Here is a 25728-nt window from a genome sequence, read left to right as displayed (position 1 = left end):
GCCGAGGGACGACCGCTGTTAAGAAAAAACCTTTTTTCTATATTTTTTGCGATGTTGCTTTGACCAGGGATTGAACCCAGGCGTTGCGGAGTGGAAGCGCGCACTGCTTACCACTACACCTCATTACTTCTTTATTTATCCCTCGCTCTCCTTCTTTGGTAACTTGATTTTTTTGTAACAGACCAGGCTTTAGCACAAACGCAAAAATTTGGCACAGAACCTGTTATTTTTTTAATTTTTCTTCTGTTAAGATTTTATTTTTTAGTTTTCTTATTAATAAAAAAAAGCTGAAACGATTAATTATTATGTCAGAAACTATCAGTCCTATCGGAAAGTGATGTATATGTGGTTTATGGAGAATTTTAATTACTTTGATTTGACGTTACTCATACGCCACGTACACCTGAGTAGCACGCTTTTCTGCTCATATTTCATACAAAAAATCTTTGCGCATTTTCATTTGACCCCTCATTACTTCTTTATTTATCCCTCGCTTTCCTTTATTAGTAACTTGATTTTTCTGTAACAGAACAGGCTTTAACACAAATGGTAAATATTTGGCACAGAACCTGTTGTTTTTTTAAAGTTTGATTTTTTCTAATTTTTTCATTAAAAAATAAAAAAGCTGGAATGATTAATTAATTTGTGAGAAACTATCAGTCCTATCGGAAAGTGATGTATATGTATATGGTTTATGGAAAATGATATTAGCTTTTATTTGACGTACCTCTGTTTAAGATTGTTAAATTTGTTCGTAAGATATACGTGATTATGTGGAACCACTTTTTGTTTTCAGCTGAATAACGGTAAATTGCAAATATCTCGAAAACATATCCAAAGAAAATAAAAATTTAGGGGCTTTCATATAACTATAGTTTTGTAATAAAATTGTTTTATTGCAGCGATAAGCCCATATTTATGTAGGCCGCTGGGGTGTAGTTGTAAGCAGTGCGCGCTTCCACTCTTAAGCACCTGGGTTCAAGCCCTTGTCAAAGCAACATCGCAAAATATATAGAAAAGGTTTTTTCTTAACAGCGTTCGTCCATTAAAATTAATTAAAATTTTTATAAATCAGTTTTTATACAAACATATGTATGTATTTGGGTATTTAGATTTTACTTAAAAATCGGTATGTACATACATGCATATTTAATTAAGCTTAAAATTGTACTTCCTCACTCATGTACTTCACTTCATTGACTGACTTCAACTTCGCTGCAAATTGAACAAAGCAAAACATGATTTTTATGCGAGACAAATTTCCACAGAAACTAACGGTAGAAAAAGATTTTTTTGATATTCATTCTATTTTTCAGCTGACTAGGATGCAGCATTCTACTTTGCATTCCCCGAAATGAAGCAAAGAAGCGAAATAAACCAAAAATATTGTAGGACATTCTACTTTGCATTCCCTGAAATGAAGCAAAGAAGCGAAATAAAAAAAAAATATTGTAGGACATTCTACTTTGCATTCCCCAAAATGAAACAAAGAAGCGAAATAAATAAAATATTGTAGGACATTCTACTTTGCATTACCGACAATGCCTAATAGAAGCGAAAAAATTCGAAGGCATTACAACGCTATGCCTTCTAGAACACGTTACCACTAAAAGCGATTACCTATTTTTTGCTGGGTCGGCTCCGCACTCCGAACGCAAAATTTACCGAAATTTATCACTTTGAGGATAAGCAGAGATAAAATCGTACGGGATTACCCGGCAGTTCTAGGTGTCCAACGACGCACTTAGATACCTATCAAAATTATAGTTAAAAACTAAAAACACGCTTTTATTACAACAAGAACTAAAAAGTATAAAATAATCTCTAGATATAGCGATTTCGTTTAAGAAGGATAGGAAGTTTCCTAACTTGATTTAATTTTACTTTTTTGAATTAGCTAAAAATAGAGTTAAAGTGATTGGCCCGTAGTCATAGTCAAAATAAAGTCCACTGTAAAGTTAGTTGCAGTTTTTTGACATAATTTCCAATGGGATACCTGTAAAAAAAACTGCAACAAACTTTACAGTGGACTTTATTTTCACTATGACTACGGGCCAATCACTTTAACCCTATTTTTAGCTAATTCAAAAAAGTTAAATTAAATCAAGTTAGGGAACTTCGTATTCTTCTTAAACGGAATCGCTATATCTATAAATTATCTTATAATTTTTAGTTCTTGTTGTAATAAAAGCGTGTTTTTAGTTTTTTAACTATAATTTTATTTTCTACTTTTTAGTCTTTTAAAATCTTGCAATTAATATTGTACCGTCTGTGTATTTCTCATTCTGTCCATTTCTTCCAATGTGACCAAAATTTTCCGCACCCTGCTTTTTAGCTACACTATTTACTTAACGGGCTAGATTTGACCTTAAGAAACAAAATTTTCAATATATATTTATATATATTTTAATAGGTAATACACATATTCTGAATATAAACCAAATCGGTGCACAGATGCCGATTTTTTAATTATATAGACTCACGCGCCACATAACTGCCAAAATTTTTTGTGTAGTTATTTCTTTTCATGTAAGCAATATGCATTCTAAATGTGAACTTAATCGGATCATAAACACGGTTATCCAAATATCTCGACTCCTGCGCCACCTATCGGCAAACTTTTTTGTGGATTTATTTCTTTTCATATAAGTAATATATGTTATAAATATGAACCAAATCAGACTATAAATGCGGGTTTTAAAAATATCTCGACTCCTGTGCCACCTAGCGGATTAAGTCACTTTTATATTGCATTGTCCTCGAGTTTTGAGCTACGTTTGAAGTTTCAAGTCTGTAGCTCATCGGGAAGTTGGTTAGATATTGACTGCAAAGTGCCAGGACATACAAAGATACATACATACATACAAGTGAAGTTAAATAAAAACTTGTAAAAACGTACGGCAATGTGCACAGGGTACTGGCGCGTTGCGTTACATGCCGAAAGGATTGGATTGCCCTTCAGCAGGTTCTGTCGCAGTTGCGATGACCGACTAAAAGCAAAAGTCGAATACTTCCTGTGCGAGTGTCCAGCCCTCACCATGGGTAAGGCTTAAGACACTCGGCAAGGCATTTCTGCAGAATGCTTAGATTGCAGCTGGCTCTCTCTGATAGACGTACTGAAATTTATTAAAGCCGTCAAATGGCTGTATGTTCTGCGAGTTGTGGAATCAAAAAGGGAAATTTGTTAAGGCCGGTCCACATACAACTTTCGCGTTGGCTTTGGCGTTGGCGTTGGTTTGACAGAACGCACGTTAAAAGAATGCTTGCTACAATGAACGCTTGGCAGCGAATGCTTGGGCGACTAAATTAACATACTAACGACAGATAAATTAATATTTAATATCAATAATTGCATTAAAAACGATATTTCTGGCCTGCACTTGATTAAAAAGGGAAAATATTTCACACAATTTTATTTATTTGCAACAGCTGACGANCTTTGTGTTGGCGTGAGCGTTGTCGAATTTCGGCTNCCAACACAACGCCAAAGTTCTATGTGGACGGGCCTTTAGTTGCTTTTCATCAGGGTGGCAATCCACTTAAACCAAACTTCCATCTCAACCACTATTAAAGTCTTCTATTTACTCAAGATTGAAAATGTCTAATTTTGTACATAAATATGTATTGTATTTAGAAGTGAATTGTTTTCGTTATTTTCTTGCTAAAATCCACGTGTTATTTATTTTTGTACCGGCAAACTAAATGGTAGGAAAATATTTTTAATTGCAAATTTTACTTGTTTTTAGCGCATATTTTTGAACTTTGAGTACATGAGATTCCTAGCACTAACAGTTATCTATAACCATTACAAAATTATTAAACTGCCTTCAAAAGCAGTTCTATGACAAATCATACGACCTTTCCCTTGCATTTCTGGCATTCAAGTTTTAAGTTGCGTGTTTTCTAAGAATTTTGCTGGTAATTTAGTGTTTGAACACAACTACAAGTACATGTAAAACACCGAAATATAGCTGACTTGCTTAGGTGCGGTTAATAAGAGAAATAAAAGAAAGTTAAAATGAGGATTGTTATGATTTGTATATTAAAACTTGTTGGTTGAAGCTATGAATGAGAACAATCAGTTGTCAACACTATGCACATACATACATACATGAATGGAAAACGATTAGCGTAAATGAGAAAAAGCTTCACCATTCACCAGAAAAGTCATTCATATGCAAATGCTTACAACTAGCTGGATGTGAGCTTACGTTCACCAACAATTCAGCTAAACTAGATATTCGCCGAAGCACGAAATTCGCCTTTAACTTGTTGCAGTATGGAACTGTACATATGCGCAGTTTATTTTGAAAGTGGTATAAGTCATTTTTTGCCGTTTTACTTCAGTGATCATTTACCTGTGTCTAGAGTCCGACCGATTAATCGGCATCGGCATCGGCATCGGCAAGTATCGGCACAAAATTTAGCATCGGCATCGGCATCGGCATCGGCACTTTTTTGCCGATTCTTTGCCGATTCTTTTCCGATTATTTGAAATTGCTTTTCATATGGACTTTATACTTTATTTCAGTTGAATACCCTTTATCTTGTCTCAAAAATTTTTCATTTGAATTGTCCTGTAAAAGTTGTGTTTCTTTCTCACATTTTGTTCTGATTATTCTCTTTTGTTTTTCGTATGTACATATATGTTGACGTTTGATTTTTCAATAGAAATTGGCCATAAATTCGCGCTTTTTGTAATTCCTGGTAAGTAAGTGCAATTTATTATCAGTTAAATCTTACAAACTTTTATGTTTTTAGGAATAATGGCTCAGGCAAACCCTATTTGGAAGTTTTTCCAAAGAAATTCGAGCACAGCAAAGTGTGAAATATGTTCAAAGGCAATATCTCTTGGTAACGTAAATAAGAGGCGACAAACAACAGCCAACATCAAAAAACATTTGCAGACAGCTCACAAAAATGAGTGGAAAATTTACCTTAAAGAGCAGGATGAATTTTTAGCAGGAGTGAAAAAGCAAAAAAAGACGGATCCAACTTCCAGCACACTCCAAGAAACGCTGCCGAGCTTACTCCAGAGGAAAAGTGGATATTGTTACCCAGACGATCATCCAGTGACCTTGCGAATCGACAAATCCATAATGGATTTAATTATTGTCGATATGCTGCCCTACAATATAGTTGAAGGTAATGCGTTTAATAGGTTAAACATTTGTGATCCAAGCGGCGATAGCAGATATCGCAAAAAGAGCGAAAAGTTTTTCCGGACTACGTTGATGCCAGCAACCTACGATAAGATAAAGCACAAAGTTACTTATCTCATAGCAAATGCGGAATGGATCAGTTTCACAACTGATATCTGGAGCAACTCCACCAAATCATGCTCCTTGCTCAGTTTTACAGCACATTTCATAGAAGGGCCTCGTAGGCTAAAAGTTATTTTGGCAGCTAGCGTTCTGGAAACTGATCATACCGCTCAAAATATTTTTGCTGATTTAAACAAAGTTATAGAAGAATACAACATTCGGTCAAAAATTCATTTGGCGGTAACTGACAATGCTGCAAATATGAGAGCAGCAATGAAGTTGGGTAATATTAAATGGTTTGGGTGTACGGCACATAATTTGCAACTTGTGATTCAGGACGCAATTTATAACCGGAAAAATATTCAAGATATATCACACAAATGCCGAAAAATTGTGGGACATTTTAAGAGAAGTGAGCAGGCATGTCGCTACTTAAAAAAATGCCAAGAAACGCTTGGTTTGCCTAATCATTCACTAATACAAGATGTTGTTTGCAGATGGAATAGTACATATTTGATGTTAAGTAGATTATACGAGCAGAAGGCTGCCATTAATTTATATATAGCAGAACGTGGTTCTATAGAAATATTGTCTGTTAGTGAATGGGCGGATATATCTAATGTAATATCAGTATTAAAGCCGTTTTACCAAGCAACTCTTGATCTGTCTTATGAGTCTACGTGTGCATCTGTCATAATACCTTTAATTTCCATGATTCAAATTAAGCTCGAATCTAATGATAACGACGGTGCTGAAATTGCGATGCTAAAGGTAAATTTAAAAACGTCTTTATCGCGGCGATTCGAATTTATTAAGACAAATACAGAGTTGCTTATTTCCACACTACTTGACCCGCGTTTTAAACAAAAATATTTCTCAACCGCAGAAACTCGTAGATGTGAAACTCTATTGAAAGAACAAATAAATACAAATGAAGATTCGTTGGAAGTTTTACCAGCTGTTTCTCCCACTCGCTCCTCTGAAACAATTCACACTAACAATCTTTGGGAATCTCACGATTCTGATATATTATCTCAAGGTATTGAAGTGAAAGAAGGTATATCACAATTAAAAAAACAGCTTGATTCCTATCTTAATGAGCAACGTATTCCTCGGGATAGTAATATTTTTGAATATTGGCATCAGAGTCCATATTTTCTCTTGAAAAAAATAGCTACCAAATATATGTCAGCTCCGGCGTCAAGCGTTGCGAGTGAACAGCTTTTCAGTGCTGCGGGTCAGCTCTATAGCGATAGGCGTACCAATTTACTCGGAGAAAACGCCAATAAGCTTCTATTTTTGCATTACAATATTAAATTATTCAACTTTGACTATTAATTTAAAGACGTACATATGTATGTACATGCCTAGCATTTAAGTTCTTATGCATTGAGTGCAAGAGTGTATTTGAGTACAAACCGAAATGAAATTTTATGTTCCTATTTCTTGCTAAGCACTATAAAAAAGGGTTTTATGTAATGTACATAAATGTGATATATGTACATAATAATCTCACCCACATGTGTATGTAATATTGCATAACAAGCCAATTAATTCAATTATTTGTTTCTTTTGTTTTGTTAACTACGTTAAATAAACTGTTTTTATGAATTAATACATTTGTTTGTAATTTTTTACGGAATCGGCATCGGCATCGGCATCGGCCGATTCTTTCCCCATAAGCCGATTAATCGGCATCGGCATCGGTACCTGAAAAAAAACTGGAATCGGTCGGACTCTACCTGTGTCTGAACACGTCTGTTATTGGTTCAACAACATCAGCCACAGTTTTGCCATTTATTTATGTATGACGGTAGAATGATTTACAGATGCATTCAGTTAGAAGTAACAACCATTGAAGCTCAAAAGGTAAGAAATTACTTATGCCACTTTACATATACATATGTATACTTACATGTGTTAACTACACTGAAATAGAGTGAATTTAAATTCAACGATGTTAACTGCCTGTACATATGCGAGCGGTGCATGTCAAAATAAAAACTTTGGTTGAGAGTGCGCCCGCGAGTGTCGAGTTAACGAGTGCGAAACAGTTTTACCTGGAGCGCGTAGCTTGTTGAACATGTTATTTCAAAACTAGCCATGGGAAACAAATATGCAAAAGGCGGATAAAAAATAATAAATACAATATGGAACGGTTTAGCGACAGTTACCTGCGAAACCTACAGAAAATGCTTTTCATCTGTTGTAACGAAAATGTTTTGATTGTTATTTCGAAATGCCCGTCGAATAGGAAAACAGATCCATATTAAAGGAAACACGATGCTACAAAAAAAAAGTCATAAAATACACCCGAAACAAAACCTAGTGTATGTTGTAGGTATAGTAGTAGGTCGAGTATAATATAGTATAGGTCCCGTATAGTTCCTTAACTATTTAATCAAATTTATTCAATCATATCTCATTTTGAAGGGGAGCGGCTTTCGTACATGTGAAAAATAGTCGCGTTGTTCAAATTTAGTTATTTATTAAAAAGACGTGTGTTTAAAAAGCTATAAGCACTATATCAGGCCAATAAAGAGCCATATCTTCCACAATATACCAACAAGTTTAATGACTGAAACACCATTTTAAGGATAGCTTCGCTGGTTGAGATAAAAGATACAACTTTTTAATAGGGTTGCCATTCGCTTAAAGTCTTAGTGACCTAAATACATATCGAGCAAAATATTACAACTTATTCAGGGAGTGCAAGGCATTCAAAAGCACTCTTAACCAGAATTAATAATTTTGAATAGGGTTGCCAAATATTTAAAAAATCTAAAACTCTATATAAAGTTGCATTCGTAATAACGAGCATAGCTCTAAAATGGATTGTCCTATGTGAGCTGTCTTTTCTATTGTGTTTGTCTCTGCCCAAAGGAAATAAAATTTTCCGAATAGAAAATTCCAAAAAATTTAATTTCCATATAGATTTTATACATGAATTTTTTTTATTTCTTTAATTTTGATCGTGATATCACAATTAAAATGGTTGCCCAGTTGCTCGTTTCTGTAACTCTTCTCTACCGATTATTTCTCTACTGGTAGAGAATATACGTCATTCTCTACTACTTGTTATCAGTAGAGAACAAGGTGGTTGAGAATTGTTACAGAAATGAGCTACAGGGTCAAAATTGTATCAATGCTAAACAATTATGTAGGTTAGGTAGGACTAGACAGTGTTGTAATAATTAATAATATTCATCACTTTCCGATAGGACTGATAGTTTCTGACAAATTAATTAATTATTCCAGTTTTTTTTGTTTTTTAATGAAAAAATTAAAAAAAATCTAACTTTAACAGAACAAAAATTAGAATAATAACAGGTCTGTGTCAAATTTTTGCATTTGTACTAACGCCTGTTATGTTAAAAAAAAATCAACTTACTGATGAAGAAAATCCATGGATAAATAAGAAATAATGAGTGGTAAAATGAAACTGCGCAAAGATTTTTTGTATGAAATATGAGCAGAAACGCGTGATATTCAGGTGTACAGTTCGTATGAGTAACATTTTCCATGTTACCTTCATCGATTCAAACACGAACCGGAACCCATATGCGACAACTGCGGAGTAGATGTAATTGAGGATGTCTTTTTTGAGTGTATGCGATTTAACAGCACCAGATGCAAGCTTCGCAACATATCTGGCGAGAGTTTCACGTCGGAGTTACTCGTGGAGGCTATGCTACAAAGCAGCGAAAAATGGTCGGCAGCATGGGACGCAATAGCAGAGGCGAAAAGGTGCTAAGGACCCCCAATGGCTACGGAATAGCAGCGGCTACTGACTACCTTTCCCCCTCACGATGTAGTGCTGTACGTTATATCCGTGGGGTGAGGAGTTTCCTGGTTTTATAGAGACACTTGAGAGCCTATGTTAAAGTTTGAACAGAACGAGTTCACTGGGTAAATTTCGTCGGACAGAGCGATGCCGACGGGTGGTATTTGTTTAACATTTCGTCAAGTAAAATTGAACCAGAACAATTATTTAGTGCACCTACAAATATTTTGGAGGATTGTCCTTAAAAAATGCTAGTTTGAAAATAAGAAAAGGCTATAAAAAAGCCACGAAGCTAAATCCTAAATTTCGAAGCTAAACGACAAAGAAAAAAGCTAGATCTAGTCTCAAAAATCTAAACTGGCAATACTGGAAGTGACAGTGATATTCTGCCATGAAAAAGCTTCTCATAAAATCCATTTCCAAAGTGTAAGCGCCAAAATATTAGCGGTATTCGCGCTTCTATGTATTCGTTGTATCCTGCGTAAGTGTAACTGGACGAGCGTGTGGTTGTTGTTGCATGTGTATTTGATGTACCGCTAGCAACAACAAATCACACGCTCATGCAGTTACGATTACACAACATACAACGAATACTTATAAGAGCGAATTCCCTTATTATATTACTACGCGAGCCTACCGAGTGCTAGTACGAACGGATACAGCATCCAACAAACAAACATCCACATATGACAAAGCTGCATAAGTCTTTGACCACCATTGTGTGGAAAATAGTGTCCGAATACCTAAACTTTTAAGCGCACTATGAGTGTTATTTTTCGTACAGCTTTTTTATTTAATCACTGGGATGAAAAAGTGTTTTGTAGTTCATTTATTTAGTCTTATCAAAGGGTTTAAAAAAAAAAGAATTTTCGATTATATTTCACAATTTGGCTCGTATACTAACCCATTATGTGAAAATCTGAAAAAAATCTTCAACATACTGTGGCTCAAACAAATGACCACGTGTTGGTTGATGCTTCTTTAAATATTCGTAATGTTTTTCGAGCTAAATATATAAATATATCGCCCAAGCTTTAACCAAAAACAAGTAAATCACAGTTCAAACTTTATACAAAATTAAAAAAAAACTAAATAAATTTTCATCAAAATTTCACCTTTTTAATCTGAACGTCTTTGGTTATGCAGTTTTATAGCCCATTTTAGTCTGACGAAAATCAAGTTTCAAACGGCTAAAATACTCCATTGTAAATTTTTTTCATATAATCATGAATAATCAAAATTTCAAAAAATTTACGCCAGTTTTTGTAAAACTAGATTAAAATTCTATAAAAAAAAATTTCTAAAGATTCAGATTAAAAAGTTGAAATTTCGTCGAATTTTTCTAAATTTTGTATAAAGTGTGATTTAGGTATATGTTTTTGGTGAAATATTTGTCGATATTTTTATAGGAAAATACCAAAACTACAAAAATTAGATCGAAAAATATTACGAATTAAAAAAATTAACAGCTGGTCATTTGCTAGAGTCATTGTATATCTGAATATATGTACATATGTGAGTGCTTACAAAAATTATTTGCATATGTATGTATCTAAACACAAATGAACCGCTTATTCTGAAAGTAACGTAAGTCATTTCATGCCGTTTGAGATTCGAACATGGACATTCTTGGCTGCGACCAATGGTAGCGAAAATCTTTGCACGCTCAGCTACAGCCAGACATTTAAAAAACGTGCTTTCAAATGTTCAGTATGAATTGTGTGCAAACAGCAAGTCGACTGTTCGACTCTGCATTTAATTTCAACTACTTTAAAATGGATTTGGTTTACACAACTCCAACGTCAGTATGTTTCTTTTGAATACGCCTGCGTTCTGGACTTCACAGATGCTCNACTCTGCATTTAATTTCAACTACTTTAAAATGAATTTGGTTTACACAACTCCAACGTCAGTATGTTTCTTTTGAATACGCCTGCGTTCTGGACTTCACAGATGCTTTTTCATACTTCCAAGGCACAAATTGCTTTTTTGAGCAAAAAGAGTATAAAAATTCGAAACACTTACTCATTGCATTTGTTTTAAGGTAGTATTGAAATTAGTTGATTTACAAAAAAAAATCACTTCTTCCGTCAGGGGAGATGCACTCAGAAGTAACCAAGCATTTAAGCAGAGGCGGTAGGAAATGACGTATGCCACTTTCAAAATAAACGGCTCATGTGTAGATTTCTGTATTACAAAAAGGTTGTAGTTGTAACTGAAAGCGCATAATGACTGTTTTTTTTTTACTGTTTCAAGTACTAACAGGCAATTTCGCCTCCTTTACAATTCAAGCATTCCATGCAACTACAGAACACCTGCTCAAAATAGGCGAGGTTGCACGAAGTAGCAATGGGCTGGAAACACCGGCTGTTGCCTAAATGGCAGTTTTCAAGAGTCCTTGAAATATTGGGTTCACATAATTTTGTGCTCTACATTCTACTTTGCAACCCATTCAGTGTTATACCCAGAGGCAAATTAAAGTACGGCGTTGAATGGATAACAAAAATACATATACATACATATGTGTGTATGAGTTATCAACAAAAAGTTTGAAACACCAACGGCTGAACGAGGTAATTGCCAACCAAAAAGCACTGCCGTATTTACTTTAGCAGAAAAGTAAAAGCACGTACAAATGAATGCTCAAGGCAGGTGAGTATGCCTTTTCGTGGATATGAATGCGCAAGTGTCGAAATAAAATCAGCTCGTATTGATATGTCAAGTCGTATTCAGTAAGAGGTTTTTCCCTGTGTAGCAATAATGTGTATGTATGCATATACATATGTATTGCATATAAATATATGTACACACTTTTTTTGTAGCAAATATATTAAATTAAAACTTAAATCAACCTCGTAAAATTCATTAGAAGCCTAACGCATATCCCTTTGTTATCTCTTTCTGTTTTTCTGTGTTCATTTCAATATCATTAAGTTCGCTTAAATGCAGCTTCGGGCACAATAAGTTGTAGAACTTCAGCTAAACTTAGGAAACGGCCATTGAAAGAGAAGTCATAGGTATTAACTAAAAGAATTGGATCTTTCGTCTGAATGAAAATATGATTCACAGAGTAAAACTGATAATTAGTATGCAACAAAAGTCAACAAAAAATAAAATGTTCCTAGTGATCAATCACGATATGTTTACGTGTTTTCGTGGTACTCCTTCTTTCTATTCGCTAGCTCATTTCAGCGTAAAATTTCAATCAGGATTTGTTATTTGTAGGAGAGCAGACTATTCAAAAATATGTTGTATGTTGTCCTAAAACAAAACAAATAACCGAAATAGTTTGTATCTAGGGCAACTTCAAATCACCGACTTTCCAGGTCCTATCATAGTAATTGATTGATGAAAAGTCATAAAATCGAAAAAATATGTTCCATCGCGTCCTGGAATAAAAATTAAATTTTCGAAAATTTTCGAAGGACTTGCCACCTGTTATCCCTGAGCCATCAAAATTTTCTCCAAATTCTTAGCCTGTCATCATAACTAAGTGATTTGAGCTAAAAATTCAAATTTTCTATGGAAGGATTCGAAAGATATCCCGATTATCCTTAATTTTTCGTAGGATACCTTTTAGTCTGACTGGCGATTGCTATATTCGTTTTACAGCCTGTGGAAATACCACGCATCGTCTTTGAATCTTGTGTATGTCAGAAGATATGACAGTCAGAACTTCAAAAAATAAGAAACCAAAATGGTTTCAAAGTGATATTTGCCCAATAACTTTGTCGGTTTGCACAAAATCACAAAGAATTTGTAAATACTTTTTGAACAAAACTTAATTTCCAATGCATTGACACAAGTTGCATCTTATTCGCATGGCCCAGGCCGGAAATATAACAATCTGAACATGGATGTTTAAACTCACAGCTCGGTATGAAAAAATGGAAAAAGCAACCAAGACTAAGCGGTGGACAATTAAATAGTTTAGGATGAGCCTGCCCGAAAGCATACAATAAAGCAAAGTAATGTACTGAATTAACAATAACAACCAAGCTTGCAAGTTTCAATAGCGCCAATTCAGCTGCACTTGGTTGTAGTAGGTGAATAAGGAAATGAAATAGCAACTAGAGTACGTAGCTCAATGGTTAGCACTTCTGACTTTTCACACCGATGATGCGAGAAAAATAAGTCTAGTGAGGAGATATGGTGATCCCCGAAATATCAGCTATAACATTGTTACATTGTTGTTTTTCTTAAATTTTTCATAAAAAACATAATCGTGGTACAAAGCTCAATAACAATATTGAAATAAATGTTAATAAGCCACAATAACAAAAAATGACAAAAAAATTAAAATTTTCCCAAAAATCAGTCAAAGTGCATTAGGTCTAGCGTTATCTGGAACACGGTGTCATGGATCTTTACGAGGATGCCGGCAGCATTATGTACTTAGTATGTAAAATCTAAAGTTGCGATAAGTAAATAATTCGTGTATAATATTTTAAACTCTAATATCACATATTTGATGAAGCCAAAAGTAAACGAAAGTGTACACATCCCATAACATAATCCCAAAAGGATTTTTAGCCTGTAGATTTGTTGTTTCTTTTATGCGTATTTAAAGTTGGTGATCCTGTATACAGGAAAATTGAGTAAAATTCGATCAAATTTCTAACATCTAATCTAAAATATTGTGATATACATATTACAGTTTTTTGAGTGGAGGAATTAATTTTCGATGTTAATTTTTATCTTTTTGTTTTGTATGATCTTTCATCGAAAAATTGAGTTTTACTATTTTTGAAGCTGAGTTATCCATATTTTATTCCTGTGTCTTTGTAAAAGTTAAGCAGCATTTACGTGAGGCGATTTTGTAAGCGATTCAACATCGCCTGAAAAGTTGAAAGCCATTTTATCGCTTTTTTGAAAATTGATACACAATTTATAATGGCGATTTCGTTGTAAGGGATGTACAGTCGTTAAGAAAATCGCCTCATGTACATGCTGATTTATGCTGGATTATGCTACAAAGATAATTTTATAATTTTTGTACAAAAAAAGCATTATTGCAAAATAAGTGTTTATGTGAAATTTTTAATAAAAAATAATGTTTTCTATTATAAAATAAATTTTTCGTTTATCTTAAACAAATATGGTATGACATTACAAAAACAGCGAAATAATTATAAAAAAATAAATGAAGTTAAAAATCCACAGTTTTGGCCTTTTTTTTAACCTGTAAATTTATATCGTCACTGTTATCATCGTCTTTCTCCGTATGAATCCCAACATATCGTCGCCTGGGTAAAAAATTGTCGTATGTTAATTTCGGCAGGTTGTGGGAAATCGCGATTGAATTTTGGAATGCAATTTCTCAAAAACGCGAAGCTACCTTCTCCAAAGTCTCTGAAAATGTTACTAGTTCACAAGATTCGTAAATTTATTTAATTTTTAATGTTTATTGTTAATTAGTTTTGAGTTTATGAAGGATGTTCTTTAGTCAAATTTTGTCGTAAGCGTCACTTGTCCACAATTTGGCAGCCACTTTGTATGAAATACGACAAAATGTGATCAAAATTTCTACCAAATTAACGATACTTTTTACTCAATATCTTGGAAACAAAAAGAGATATCCAAAAATGGAGGACGCGATTTTTAAGATATTAATTAGCTTAATATGACTAACCACCACCAACGTAATTTTTACTAAATTATCGAAAAAGTTGTAGTCAATATATCGGACACTAAAGGAGATATCTAAAAACTGATAATACCAATCGAAAGACCTCACTTCAAAATATATAACTGCATCTAGAACTAAAAATTGTTAAAATGGCGCTTACAACAATCTTTTACCCAGGCGACCATATGCAGTCCGAGGTTGGGCATTTTTGTGTTCATCTCGTTCATAGCAAGTTTTTCCGGCACCCAATTTATTTCTAGTATTACTGGAATTCCAAAATATTACTCATACCATGCTTTTCCACTGTTGGTTTTACTATGTTAAATTTTCCACGCACAAAACGAAAATTTTTCAAACAGTTATTCATGTATAATATAATTTATTTCACAATACATAAAACCAAAAACAAAAATTAACCAAGTAATTTTTAGCAAAAAAAACCGACTTAAAAAATATGTATATATATATTTNCCCAATTTATTTCTAGTATTACTGGAATTCCAAAATATTACTCATACCATTCTTTTCCACTGTTGGTTTTACTATGTTAAATTTTCCACGCACAAAACGAAAATTTTTCATCAGTTATTCATGTATAATATAATTTATTTCACAATATACATAAAACCAAAAACAAAAATTAACCAAGTAATTTTTAGCAAAAAAAACCGACTTAAAAAATATGTATATATATATATTTTTTTTTCATGATCCACTGATCGGATCTAAACCAGAATAGTATGGGACCAAGAATGATAGAATACAAGATCGCGCCCATCAGAGAGGATTTTTTAGAATAACTTTTGTGTGACGTCACACTGGTGCAATTGCGAGATAGAAATNCAAGAATGATAGAATACAAGATTGCGCCGATCAGAGAGGATTTTTGAGAATAACTTTTGTGTGACGTCACACTGGTGCAATTGCGAGAGAGAAATGCCAAAACGTGAGCAAGAATGGAAGAAGAAGAAAAAATGTTGCAAGGAAAACGTAAACAAGTTTCACAAGTGTGACGTCATACAAACAACGATTCTGTCAAATTCACTGAGAGAGGAATAGTGGTACCGTGATGGGCGCAACCTCTACTTCTCTCAATTGTGGTATGGGACCTCTTCTGAGACACTACGTTTCCGATGCAAAAAGAATTATCAAAATCGGTTGACGTGGTCCAAAGTTATGCGGTAGCATACATTAAAAAAAAGATTCCAAAGAACTGATAACCTCCTTTTTGGGAAGTAGGTTAATAATTGCATGTTGCTTCTGACCAGTGTTGCCAGAACTTTTTGGATGAACCGGCTAAATTGGCAAATTAAACCGGCTAAAATGTTTCAACTAAATTTCACATGTTTTATTTAAATAAATCACGAGTAAAAAGACTATTTCTTGGAGAGAAGTTACAAATTCGAGCCGGAAAAAAATTTTGCCAGCAAGAATTTGCAATTAGGAAAAATATGATTGTGGCACATGGCTGGATTTTTTGTCGACGATAATTTGAATAAACAAGTTCGTTCAATTTAAAAATTTACAAACTGGAGCGATTTTAAAATGAAAAATGTAATTTAATTCTTGTTTACTTAATTAATTTAGTTAATTNTCTTCCCTACAAGGCCTTTTCAGACTGACCGATTCTCAATACACTCAAATAGAAACCAATACACATAAAAAACGCTGTAAAAATTTGCCTTCAATTTTAAGGCAGTAAAACAATGACCTTAAGTTAACATCAACCGAGGCTATATGTTGACAAGGGATGCAAAAGCATAGTTACACAAAAGAACTGGTCAGATTTTTCAGAAATCCCTTCAATTCTGATGTAAAATATGATGCCAAAAGGCTGCAGATCTCCCATTTAGATGACCGGTCATATGACCGGCAGATGTCTCGTAGGATTCCCAGAGAGTTTTGCTTTACATAGAAATTTGTGCTCTTTTATTTTCATTTTGACTCACTTCAGTGTTGGTTCCTTTAATTCAAGTTGGCATTCGGTTTTTTGAATTTAAATAAGTTCTCAGCAAAAAAGTTTGTTTAAAAAAATACATATGTGTAAATAATGCTTGCNAAATTAGGTAGAATTGAATATGCGCTATCTGGGAAGACAATATCTACATGCAAGAATGATAGAATATTTATTCTGTTTGTTGGCACTATATCCAAACACCTACCTACGCATCTTAAGAGTCTTAACAGTGAAACAGTTTCTTATTTTCTAAATTTGCGAATAAAACTTCACACTTAAAATTAAGACATTTGTAAGAGTCATTTTATAAAGAAAATCCCTTCTTCGTTTAAAATAAAAATAAGCGCAATCGGCCCAATTTCATACAATCCTGCCTGACATGAAAATTTTCTCCACGATAAGGCTAGTAGCCATTTCTAACAGATTTTGGGTCGCTTAGTCAAAAATGGAAACATATATACATATTTGAAATTTAAGAAAACAAGGCAAATAGCAAAATCGGCTAAAAATGGCTAATTTTTTTCTGCAAAGCGGCTAACAAATCGGCAGCCGGCTAAATCGAAATTTCTCCGGCTGTTTGCCATCGCAACCGGCTAAATCTAGCCGGAAACCGGCTAAAATGGCAACACTGCTTCTGACGGCATTCGAACCCGAACATGTTGGAATCTAACAATTAACAGCGAGCATCTCTGCACGTGTTCAGCTACAGCCAGACATACAAATGTGCTTTCAAATGCTCACCTTCAATCATATTTCGATAAAGCACGAGCAGTGATCGGCTAGCTGGTGCAGAGACACGAGTTGGTCCACTACAGCATGACAGAGGAACACTTTTGTAAGTACTCCAATATACCACAAATAGACTACATGGTCCAACGATTTTTGCAGGGTGGTGCACAGCGTCGACAGAGCTACCAATACCAGTGCGATATTTTTGTCTTAGTATGCGTACACTATTAGCCCTGCAGCGATTCAGACTCACCCTAGGTTAGCCCTCAGATAGTCTCTATTCTTACCAGCACTAGTCCCTCATAATTCCTCTGCCAATGGTTTCAATTGCCATTTTTAGCATTGGCGTGTCATTGGAAAAGGACCGGTCCAATCAACACTGACCGTAAGATAGTCCTGGACTATTCCAATTTTTTAGATTTTTTTGGTTGGAGTAAGAATGCGTTCTGCACTTCACAGATGCATTTTTCATATTGCCTCTGACGACATTTGAACCCGGAAAGCTAACAAATAGTGGCAAGCATCTCTGCGTACTGAGCTACAGCCACGCATGTAAATGCGTGTTCAAATGTGCACTTTGTATCAAGGCCAGACCAAGCGATTGGGACATTTACAGGGTGGTGTTCTTTAATTATTATTTTTTTATTGAGTTGCAAGACAACACCACCTTGTCACTGCCACACTGTACTTTTCGTCTATCTCTAGACCGATTCCTTGGGGATTGGTCGAAAGCTGACATTTTCGATGCAAGCAAACGTCCAATTTTGACCAGTCAAATTTTAACCAGTGAAGTACTGGTCCTNCTGCCAATGGTTTCAATTGCCATTTTTAGCATTGGCGTGTCATTGGAAAAGGACCGGTCCAATCAACACTGACCGTAAGATAGTCCTGGACTATTCCAATTTTTTAGATTTTTTTGGTTGGAGTAAGAATGCGTTCTGCACTTCACAGATGCATTTTTCATATTGCCTCTGACGACATTTGAACCCGGAAAGCTAACAAATAGTGGCAAGCATCTCTGCGTACTGAGCTACAGCCACGCATGTAAATGCGTGTTCAAATGTGCACTTTGTATCAAGGCCAGACCAAGCGATTGGGACATTTACAGGGTGGTGTTCTTTAATTATTATTGTTTTATTGAGTTGCAAGACAACACCACCTTGTCACTGCCACACTGTACTTTTCGTCTATCTCTAGACCGATTCCTTGGGGATTGGTCGAAAGCTGACATTTTCGATGCAAGCAAACGTCCAATTTTGACCAGTCAAATTTTAACCAGTGAAGTACTGGTCCTTTACGGGAAATTGGCCGCCTTATTCTTCGAATCTTCAATAAATCAGTAAATACTTATTAAAGCTAATTTATTCAAAATTGATGCTTGCAACAATTCTTTACCAAGAAATATGTTTATGATAAAATTTTGGAAAGTGGGCGTGGCACCGCCCACTTATGATCACATATATGTATCTCGGTAACCGTCATACCAATTTGTACCAAACTCGGTATGGTTATTGTGCTTGCCACATAAAAGCAAAACGTTGAAAATTATGGAAATCTGACTAAAATTACGGCCGCTTTTCATAAAACGGTAAATTTCAGAAATGCTTGAATCTTCAATATTTCGAAGCTGATGACGCTGATTTACTCAAAATTGATACACCCCGGCTTACCATGTAGAGGTAGCTTTCGGAAAGTTAAAAATACATATATTTAATACTTGCTCCGGGTATTTAATGTTCCGCTCACCTTCATCTTCATCTTCATCTTCCGGCCTTAAAAATTGAATATTTAGCGCCCATCTCTAATATCGATAATTCAAGAAGGCGTGGCACTTCCGATGCAAATATTTCACTTACATCTCTTTGGCAGTTAGGGCTTGATGTGTATGTATGTACATTAGGGTTGTGCAAAAATGCAAAATAAATATTTTTTTATTTCAAAATAAAAAATTGGGGTTCTTTTCGGTGTAGAACAATCCTAGGGTTTGGCGGCATTAAAATGTCGACTTTACTGTTTTTGGACCACTCTAATGTACATATGAGCATTTTCAACCAAAATAAAATCGTAAACTACCGCTGGTTAACTAACGGTGATTTCGTTTCTTCCCAAATATGTTGCCCTTTCCCGGTGCGAAATGTATTTGATGTTACACTCACCACTGTATGTATGTTTTTACCTTCTTGTGCTTGTCCAGCTCACGCATTTCATAATATTGTCGTTTTAAACAATCATATGGTTTTCAGGGGAACCATCTCCCCTGACAAAGCTTCACGGGGCAGAGAATGTGCCTTTTTTGCCTTACAAGAGTGTGACATTTTAAGAAACAAACACACAATTTCCTCACCATTTGCCTTTAATTTAGAATCGAACACGAAAGGAGAAAGGGGCAATCAAAAGGCGAATTTTTTTGTTAGAAACGAGATCAGCATTATTTACTGCATGCACTTTTGATGAATTCAAAGGTACAGCAGATAAATCTGCGGAAACAGATTTTGAAGACATTAATGCGGTAATATTTTCAACTTTTTAGAAGCCTTTCAAATTTTAAACATACCAGCTAGCTCAGCAGCGTGCGTAAACGTGAGCCAAAATCACTCACGCGCCCATCTCTCGTATGAAATCAGGCCCATACTCATAGAGGAATGTCGGAGGTATTGGAAAAGGGAATGTGGTGCTTCCTATATATGCTGAAACTTTTATAATGCACATTTGTGGAACAAAACCTTAGTTTTCTCCAAGTTACTAGAATCTGGTCTATCACGAGAGATATGTACTAATGTTTCCGCAAGTCGCTCGTAGAAAATCAATTTTTTTTTTTCAAAAATATACGAACGGGTCGTAAACAAACCAAACAGACAGCGAACATTTCAGCGAGTGCGACTAAGATTGCGAGCAAAGCCAAGAAAACAAAAACAAAACCACTTCAATTTGACTTCAACTCTAAGTTCTATGCGCTGACATACATATCTACACACCTAGAGGCACATATGTAACTACAGAAACGCCTTTTGGCCACGCGGTAGCTTTTCATCAGAAGTAGTTTTCACTTCAAAAATTAAAGAGCTTCGCGGCTTACAAACTTATTAAAGAGTAAATTTAGGTCTTTTTTTATGCAGTATATGCGTTCCTTAGAATGCCGCATAAAAAAAAATCCGCATAAAAAAGTTCTTTACTTGCACACAAAAACAGGGGATGCGTTCCAGTATTTTCAAAAACCGCATAAATTCAGATACTCCATGTAATAAATTCCAAAAAAAAAACACATGAAAATATCCAGTAAGGCAATTTTAAGCAAAACAAAACAATTTATTTCTTCTCTTCAATACTTTTATTCCATGTAAAACTGAACATTAATTAACCTTTAATTAGACGCATGAGGTCAGAGCCATTTCAAGCTGAAAAGAAAATGTCTTGGAGTGCTTGGAGTGTGCTCGCGCTCTTTCCAGCTTCCTAACTTCCCGCGGCGTACATAAATCAGCCCTGCCAGATGTACGGATTTTTCCGTACGGTACGGATTTGTAGAGGTGAAAATGGTTGTACGGATTCAACGTACGGATTTTGAGCTTTCCGTTAAGATGTACGGATTTTTTTACGGATTTGCGGAGTGTCTTTCATATTGTTAAATTTTCCTTAACACATATCTCATAGGTTTCTTATAGTTCCTGAAGCCTACATTTTTTTTTATTAAAAAATGCATTATTTTCGCACTTGAGGAACTTATCTATTAAAAGCTTGGTAGACCCGATTTTAAAAATCAAACATGAGAAGAGGATTTATAGGCCTTTAAAATGATGTATAGCAATCTATTGGTAGACTTCGATCGTTGGGAAGTTTTATTGCGTAAAATTAAAAAAAAAAACCTAATTTTTTTTTTACTTTAACCATCGCTTCAAACATTATACTGTTACTCGGTAGGGTCGGAAACCTACCTGAAAAGTTTTGTTGCATGTACATAAACTAATAAACTAAGAACACACTGCTTGTTAAAAAGTTCTAGTCAGAAAAATAATAAAGTTGTCTGTGAAGCAATCAATAAATAGGACTAATGGAGATATGTGCTGCTTTATTTGATGTTATGCAAAGTCCCATTTCTGTGTTCACCTAAGTACAAACGATTATTATTTTTTTGCTCGCCAAACAAATTTGAGCGTACGGATTTCGTGCGGATTTTTCACCCACCACTTTTTGTCTTTGTACGGATTTTAGACTCTAAACGTCTGGCAGCCCTGACGTAAATTAGTCACGGCCAGAACTTCGACGTGAACACATGTGTCGCTACTCGCTTAAGTCCTGACCCCATGCGACTACTTACATAACATTTTTCGGTTGAGTAATTTTTTATCTTTGTATCTAAGTTTAAAGTCAAAGTTATGCTTTGCTTTCTTAAAGTTAACTATAATAAGGAGCTTTAATATTTATGACAATATACATTTCATTTTATTTACTTAGACGCGGCTAGAACATCGTCGCGTACACTTGTGTCGCTACTCCCATGAGTACTGACCCCATGCGACCTTAGTGGTGGTAATATTTCAAAGGTAAGTTTTAAACTTTTTTTAATTTAATTTTGAAGTCGAAATTGTTGTGTTTTTTTTTTAAGTTAACGATAATAGAGCACTTTAATATATTTGTTAATAAACACTGCGTTTGTAAAACTATTTTTGTTCAACACTTTTTTGGTGTTCCCATGCGACTANTTCAGTTGAGTTTGACACTTTTCAGGATTTTGCCAGAAAAAATTCTTCTGACTAAATCTGACTACTTCGGACTGATGAGAGTCACTCTCACTGACTGTTGCTCTCTCATTTTTGCTGTCATTTCCGAGTTAAGGAACGCTTTTTGGACTAAATCTGACTATTTCGGACTTTTTCTGACTATTTCTGGGAGATAAGGACCGCTCCTATTGTGTGATTTTCTTTATGCGGCTAATTAAAGGTTAAATAAATAAAATTTTATCTGTATTTTAACCAAAAACAAAAATCATGAGTAATGTAAGAATACAAAGACAAATTAGTTATCAGACCCAGTAGGAATTAGGAGCACGTAATAATACCTTATTAGCAACTTACTCTTCACCTGGCAGTCATTACCATTTCCCTGCCGAACGTCCCTTACTTTTACAAAGGCATGGCCGCCTTATGTAAGTAGGAATTTAGAATGTACATTTGGTATCAGACATACTTCTGAGCCGCTTTACAAAGTAAGTTACGTGTAATGCAGAGAAGTCGCTCGGAGTAGTTCGGCGCTTGGAGATAACTTCGGCTGCACGTTACTTTGCAACTGACAACGTAATGTGTCGTTGGAGGTGTTCATTTTGTGCTTTACTAGTAGATGACATTGGCCATGATGACAATTTTGGTACTAAAAACTGAAAGAAAACATGGCTTACCTCGTAAGGTGCTTACCTATTTTCCCAGTGGGGAAGTATTGTCACTAACACACTGGAAGAAAGTAATAACAACTCTCAAAAAAACCAAAATCGCTACAGCGAAAAAATGGTTTGAAAAACCGCATAAATTCAAATTTGCATAAGAGAATACCTAAGTGTACTTGTATTAGGTTCATTCCTTATCTTTTTGGACTAACATCTGAAAAGTGTCAAAGTGCCAGAGCGTAAACAAAATGCGCTCACTAAAAGAGAATAACAGGAAACAGTAAAGGAACGCAAAAAACCAAATTTTTATTCCAAAGAATGGCAACAACAAAACTAACGTCAAATAATGTACACATTTACACAAGCACAAGCACAATAAACACTTACTATGTATATCAATTATTTTTTGCCTCCTTCCACCTTAAAATTTTTTACTTTTTAGATTATTCTCACTTTTTGCGTATTCTTTAATTTCCGTTAATTTAAATTCAGTTGAGTTTAACACTTGTCAAGATTTTGCCAGCAAAAAATCTTCTGACTAAATCTGACTACTTCGGACTGAAGAGAGTCACTCTCACTAATTGTTGCTCTCTCATTTTTGCTGTCATTTTCGAGTTAAGGAACGCCTTTTGGAGTAAATCTGACTACTTCGGACTTTTTCTGACTATTTCTGGGAGATAAGGAACGCAACTATTATGTCAATGTCGTCTATAACCAACGCATTTTCTTTCCACATAAATATATATATGTGTGTACGTATATACTAATTGCTGGCATGGCCATGAAACTTTGGCACCATCATAATTCACTTTACCGCAATTTAATTAGAAAATGCAAATCATCGGCAAAAGGTTACCGCCACCCCGCTTATAGTTTCCGTTTAATCTACAAACAGCTTTTAGAAGCATGAGCGTTTAGACCTACATATGTCATTTTATAGTGAAGCACTTCATCATAAACTGTCATCCCGGCAGTCACGCGCATTTTTGCATATTTCCATATTTCAGCCTTTTGGGCAGCCGCAACGCATACAGGCCTGATTCAGTATCTTTCGTAACAGAATTCTCATAATTTAGATTTCCAATTTTTTTTAACCTAGCTTGACGATTTAAAAATATTTTTCTTGTCTGTCCGTTCTTTGATACATCACTACAACGCTGAACGCAACAGTGATGTGGATGACGCCATTGGACCCGCAAACGCACGTCATGTAATCGTTGTTGTGGGTGCGGTCAAAGCCTCCATTATCGCGCAATTTCTATGCATACAGCAAGCACATCTAACACCAAAAACAAATCATATATCTGTTCGTATGGAACAGTAGCTTATGTCAAAAGGCTGGCTTTTGTATAATGCGGCATTCGCAGCATACGATTGCGAATGACTCACTGGCGCCGAGCCGTTGAAGAACTTTTGGCAAATAAACGTGCATCTAAAAAAATCCTTCTCCTTTAAAGAATAAAGGGAATGCTGCATTATACTAAAGCCAACTTCCCGGCATAAGCTACTATTCCATAAGAACACAGATATGTATGTACTGGCCGACATGTAGTGCACTAGCGTGTCATTCCTGATGTCCGAGGCTGAAGTCCTGGGGCAGGGACATTTTTTTATGGTTTTCAATGTATGTACATACATACATACATATTTTTTTCTTCAGGTTTTTTATTATAATTTTTAAACCCGTGCGCACTTGTGCACAAGGGTATTATAACTTTCTTCACATAACGGTTATTTGTAACAGGCAAAACGAATCGAGATAGATATAGACATATGTATACATAAATCATCAGAATGAAAAGAGAAATCGATTAAGCGGTGACTGTCTGTCCATCCGTCTGTCCGTCTGAACATTAAAATTAAGTAAAGTTCTTCTTTTTATTTTTACGTTTTATTGCTTAAAAAATAAATATTTTTTTTTTTTATATTATTTAATTTTTGGAATCTCTATTGATTCTTTTTTTATTCTTATTTTACTTAGTTTTCTAAAATTTTTAGTTTGTTTGGAAATATTACTGCCAAATATCAATTAGATGTAATATATCCTTCACCAAACTCTAGTGATGCGGGTTTCATTAGTTATCTTAACGAAGTTATGAATAGTAACTACTCAGATGAGAACACTATAATTTTTGGAGATTTCAATATTAATCTTTTAAAACAACAACCTGCAGCAAACAGCTACTAGAATCTTTTTCAATGTCACAAAAAATAGACTTCTACACCAAGAAAGATATAATACAAGATTGCGCCTATCAGAGAGGATTTTTGAGAATAACTTTTGTGTGAAGAATGGAAAAAGAAAAAATGTTGCAAGGAAAACGTAAACAAGTTGCACAAGTGTGACGTCATACAAACAACGATTCTGTCAAATTCACTGAGAGAGGAATACCTGTACCGTGATTGGCGCAACCTCTACAGAGGATGCTGAAACAATGGTAGACTTGCTGTTTACAAACAGTAACAATATTTCATGCAAAAGAATGGTAATGCATCAGATCTCTGATCATGAAACACCCTACAAACTGAGAATGAAAAAAGCTATAGTATCGTGGGAAAATTATTCCAGTGGAAATCTAGTTCACATTTTAAGGCAGTACAATTATAGTTAATTTTCTAGGTTGAATGTCGATAAAAAATCCAAATTCTTAACAGATATTTTGTCTTATGCAATGAGTTCTCTAACGTATACGAAGGAAATAAGTGTTAAGCTCATGAACAAATGGTAGGATAGTGAGTTATCTTACCTTAATAAATATAAGTACAATCTTTATAATATTGCTTTAAAAACAGGGAATTGGAATGACTACAATGGTATTAAGCATAAATATAAACGCTTGGTGAAAGTCAAAAAGGTCAAATACATGGAGCGTAAAATAACCACTAACATTGGAGATAGCAAGGAAATGTGGAAACATCTGAAAAATTGCCTAAGTATGTCAAAGGAAACAAATAGCATAAATAAAGTTTTGATACACGACAATGTTTACA

General features: G+C 34.8%; 1 protein-coding gene and 1 long non-coding RNA gene across 2 annotated transcripts in view; one reads left to right on the top strand and one right to left on the bottom strand.

Annotated features, from left to right (window-relative positions):
- The window catches only part of LOC108368728 (uncharacterized), a 26306-nt gene extending 2148 nt beyond the window's left edge, over nucleotides 1-24158 (bottom strand). The window contains exons 1-2 of the long non-coding RNA XR_001848412.1: nucleotides 24031-24158; nucleotides 14691-14700 (exon numbers count right to left, since the gene is read on the bottom strand). This is a non-coding gene — a long non-coding RNA (uncharacterized LOC108368728). The remainder of the gene's footprint in view (nucleotides 1-14690; nucleotides 14701-24030) is intronic.
- On the top strand, nucleotides 4435-6798 carry LOC108368727 (zinc finger BED domain-containing protein 4-like). Its single transcript, XM_017623636.1, has 2 exons — nucleotides 4435-4707; nucleotides 4762-6798. Exons 1-2 carry the CDS (start codon nucleotides 4647-4649, stop codon nucleotides 6600-6602), a joined length of 1902 nt encoding a protein of 633 aa, XP_017479125.1. The 5' UTR covers nucleotides 4435-4646; the 3' UTR covers nucleotides 6603-6798.
- Nucleotides 24159-25728: the final 1570 nt, after the last annotated feature.

The sequence above is a fragment of the Rhagoletis zephyria genome, unplaced genomic scaffold (genome assembly GCF_001687245.7).
Source record: "Rhagoletis zephyria isolate East Lansing unplaced genomic scaffold, Rhagoletis_zephyria_1.1 Rzeph_scaffold_03278, whole genome shotgun sequence".
NCBI classification, from domain to species: domain Eukaryota; kingdom Metazoa; phylum Arthropoda; class Insecta; order Diptera; family Tephritidae; genus Rhagoletis; species Rhagoletis zephyria.
This window is presented reverse-complemented; position numbering and strand designations above follow the sequence as displayed.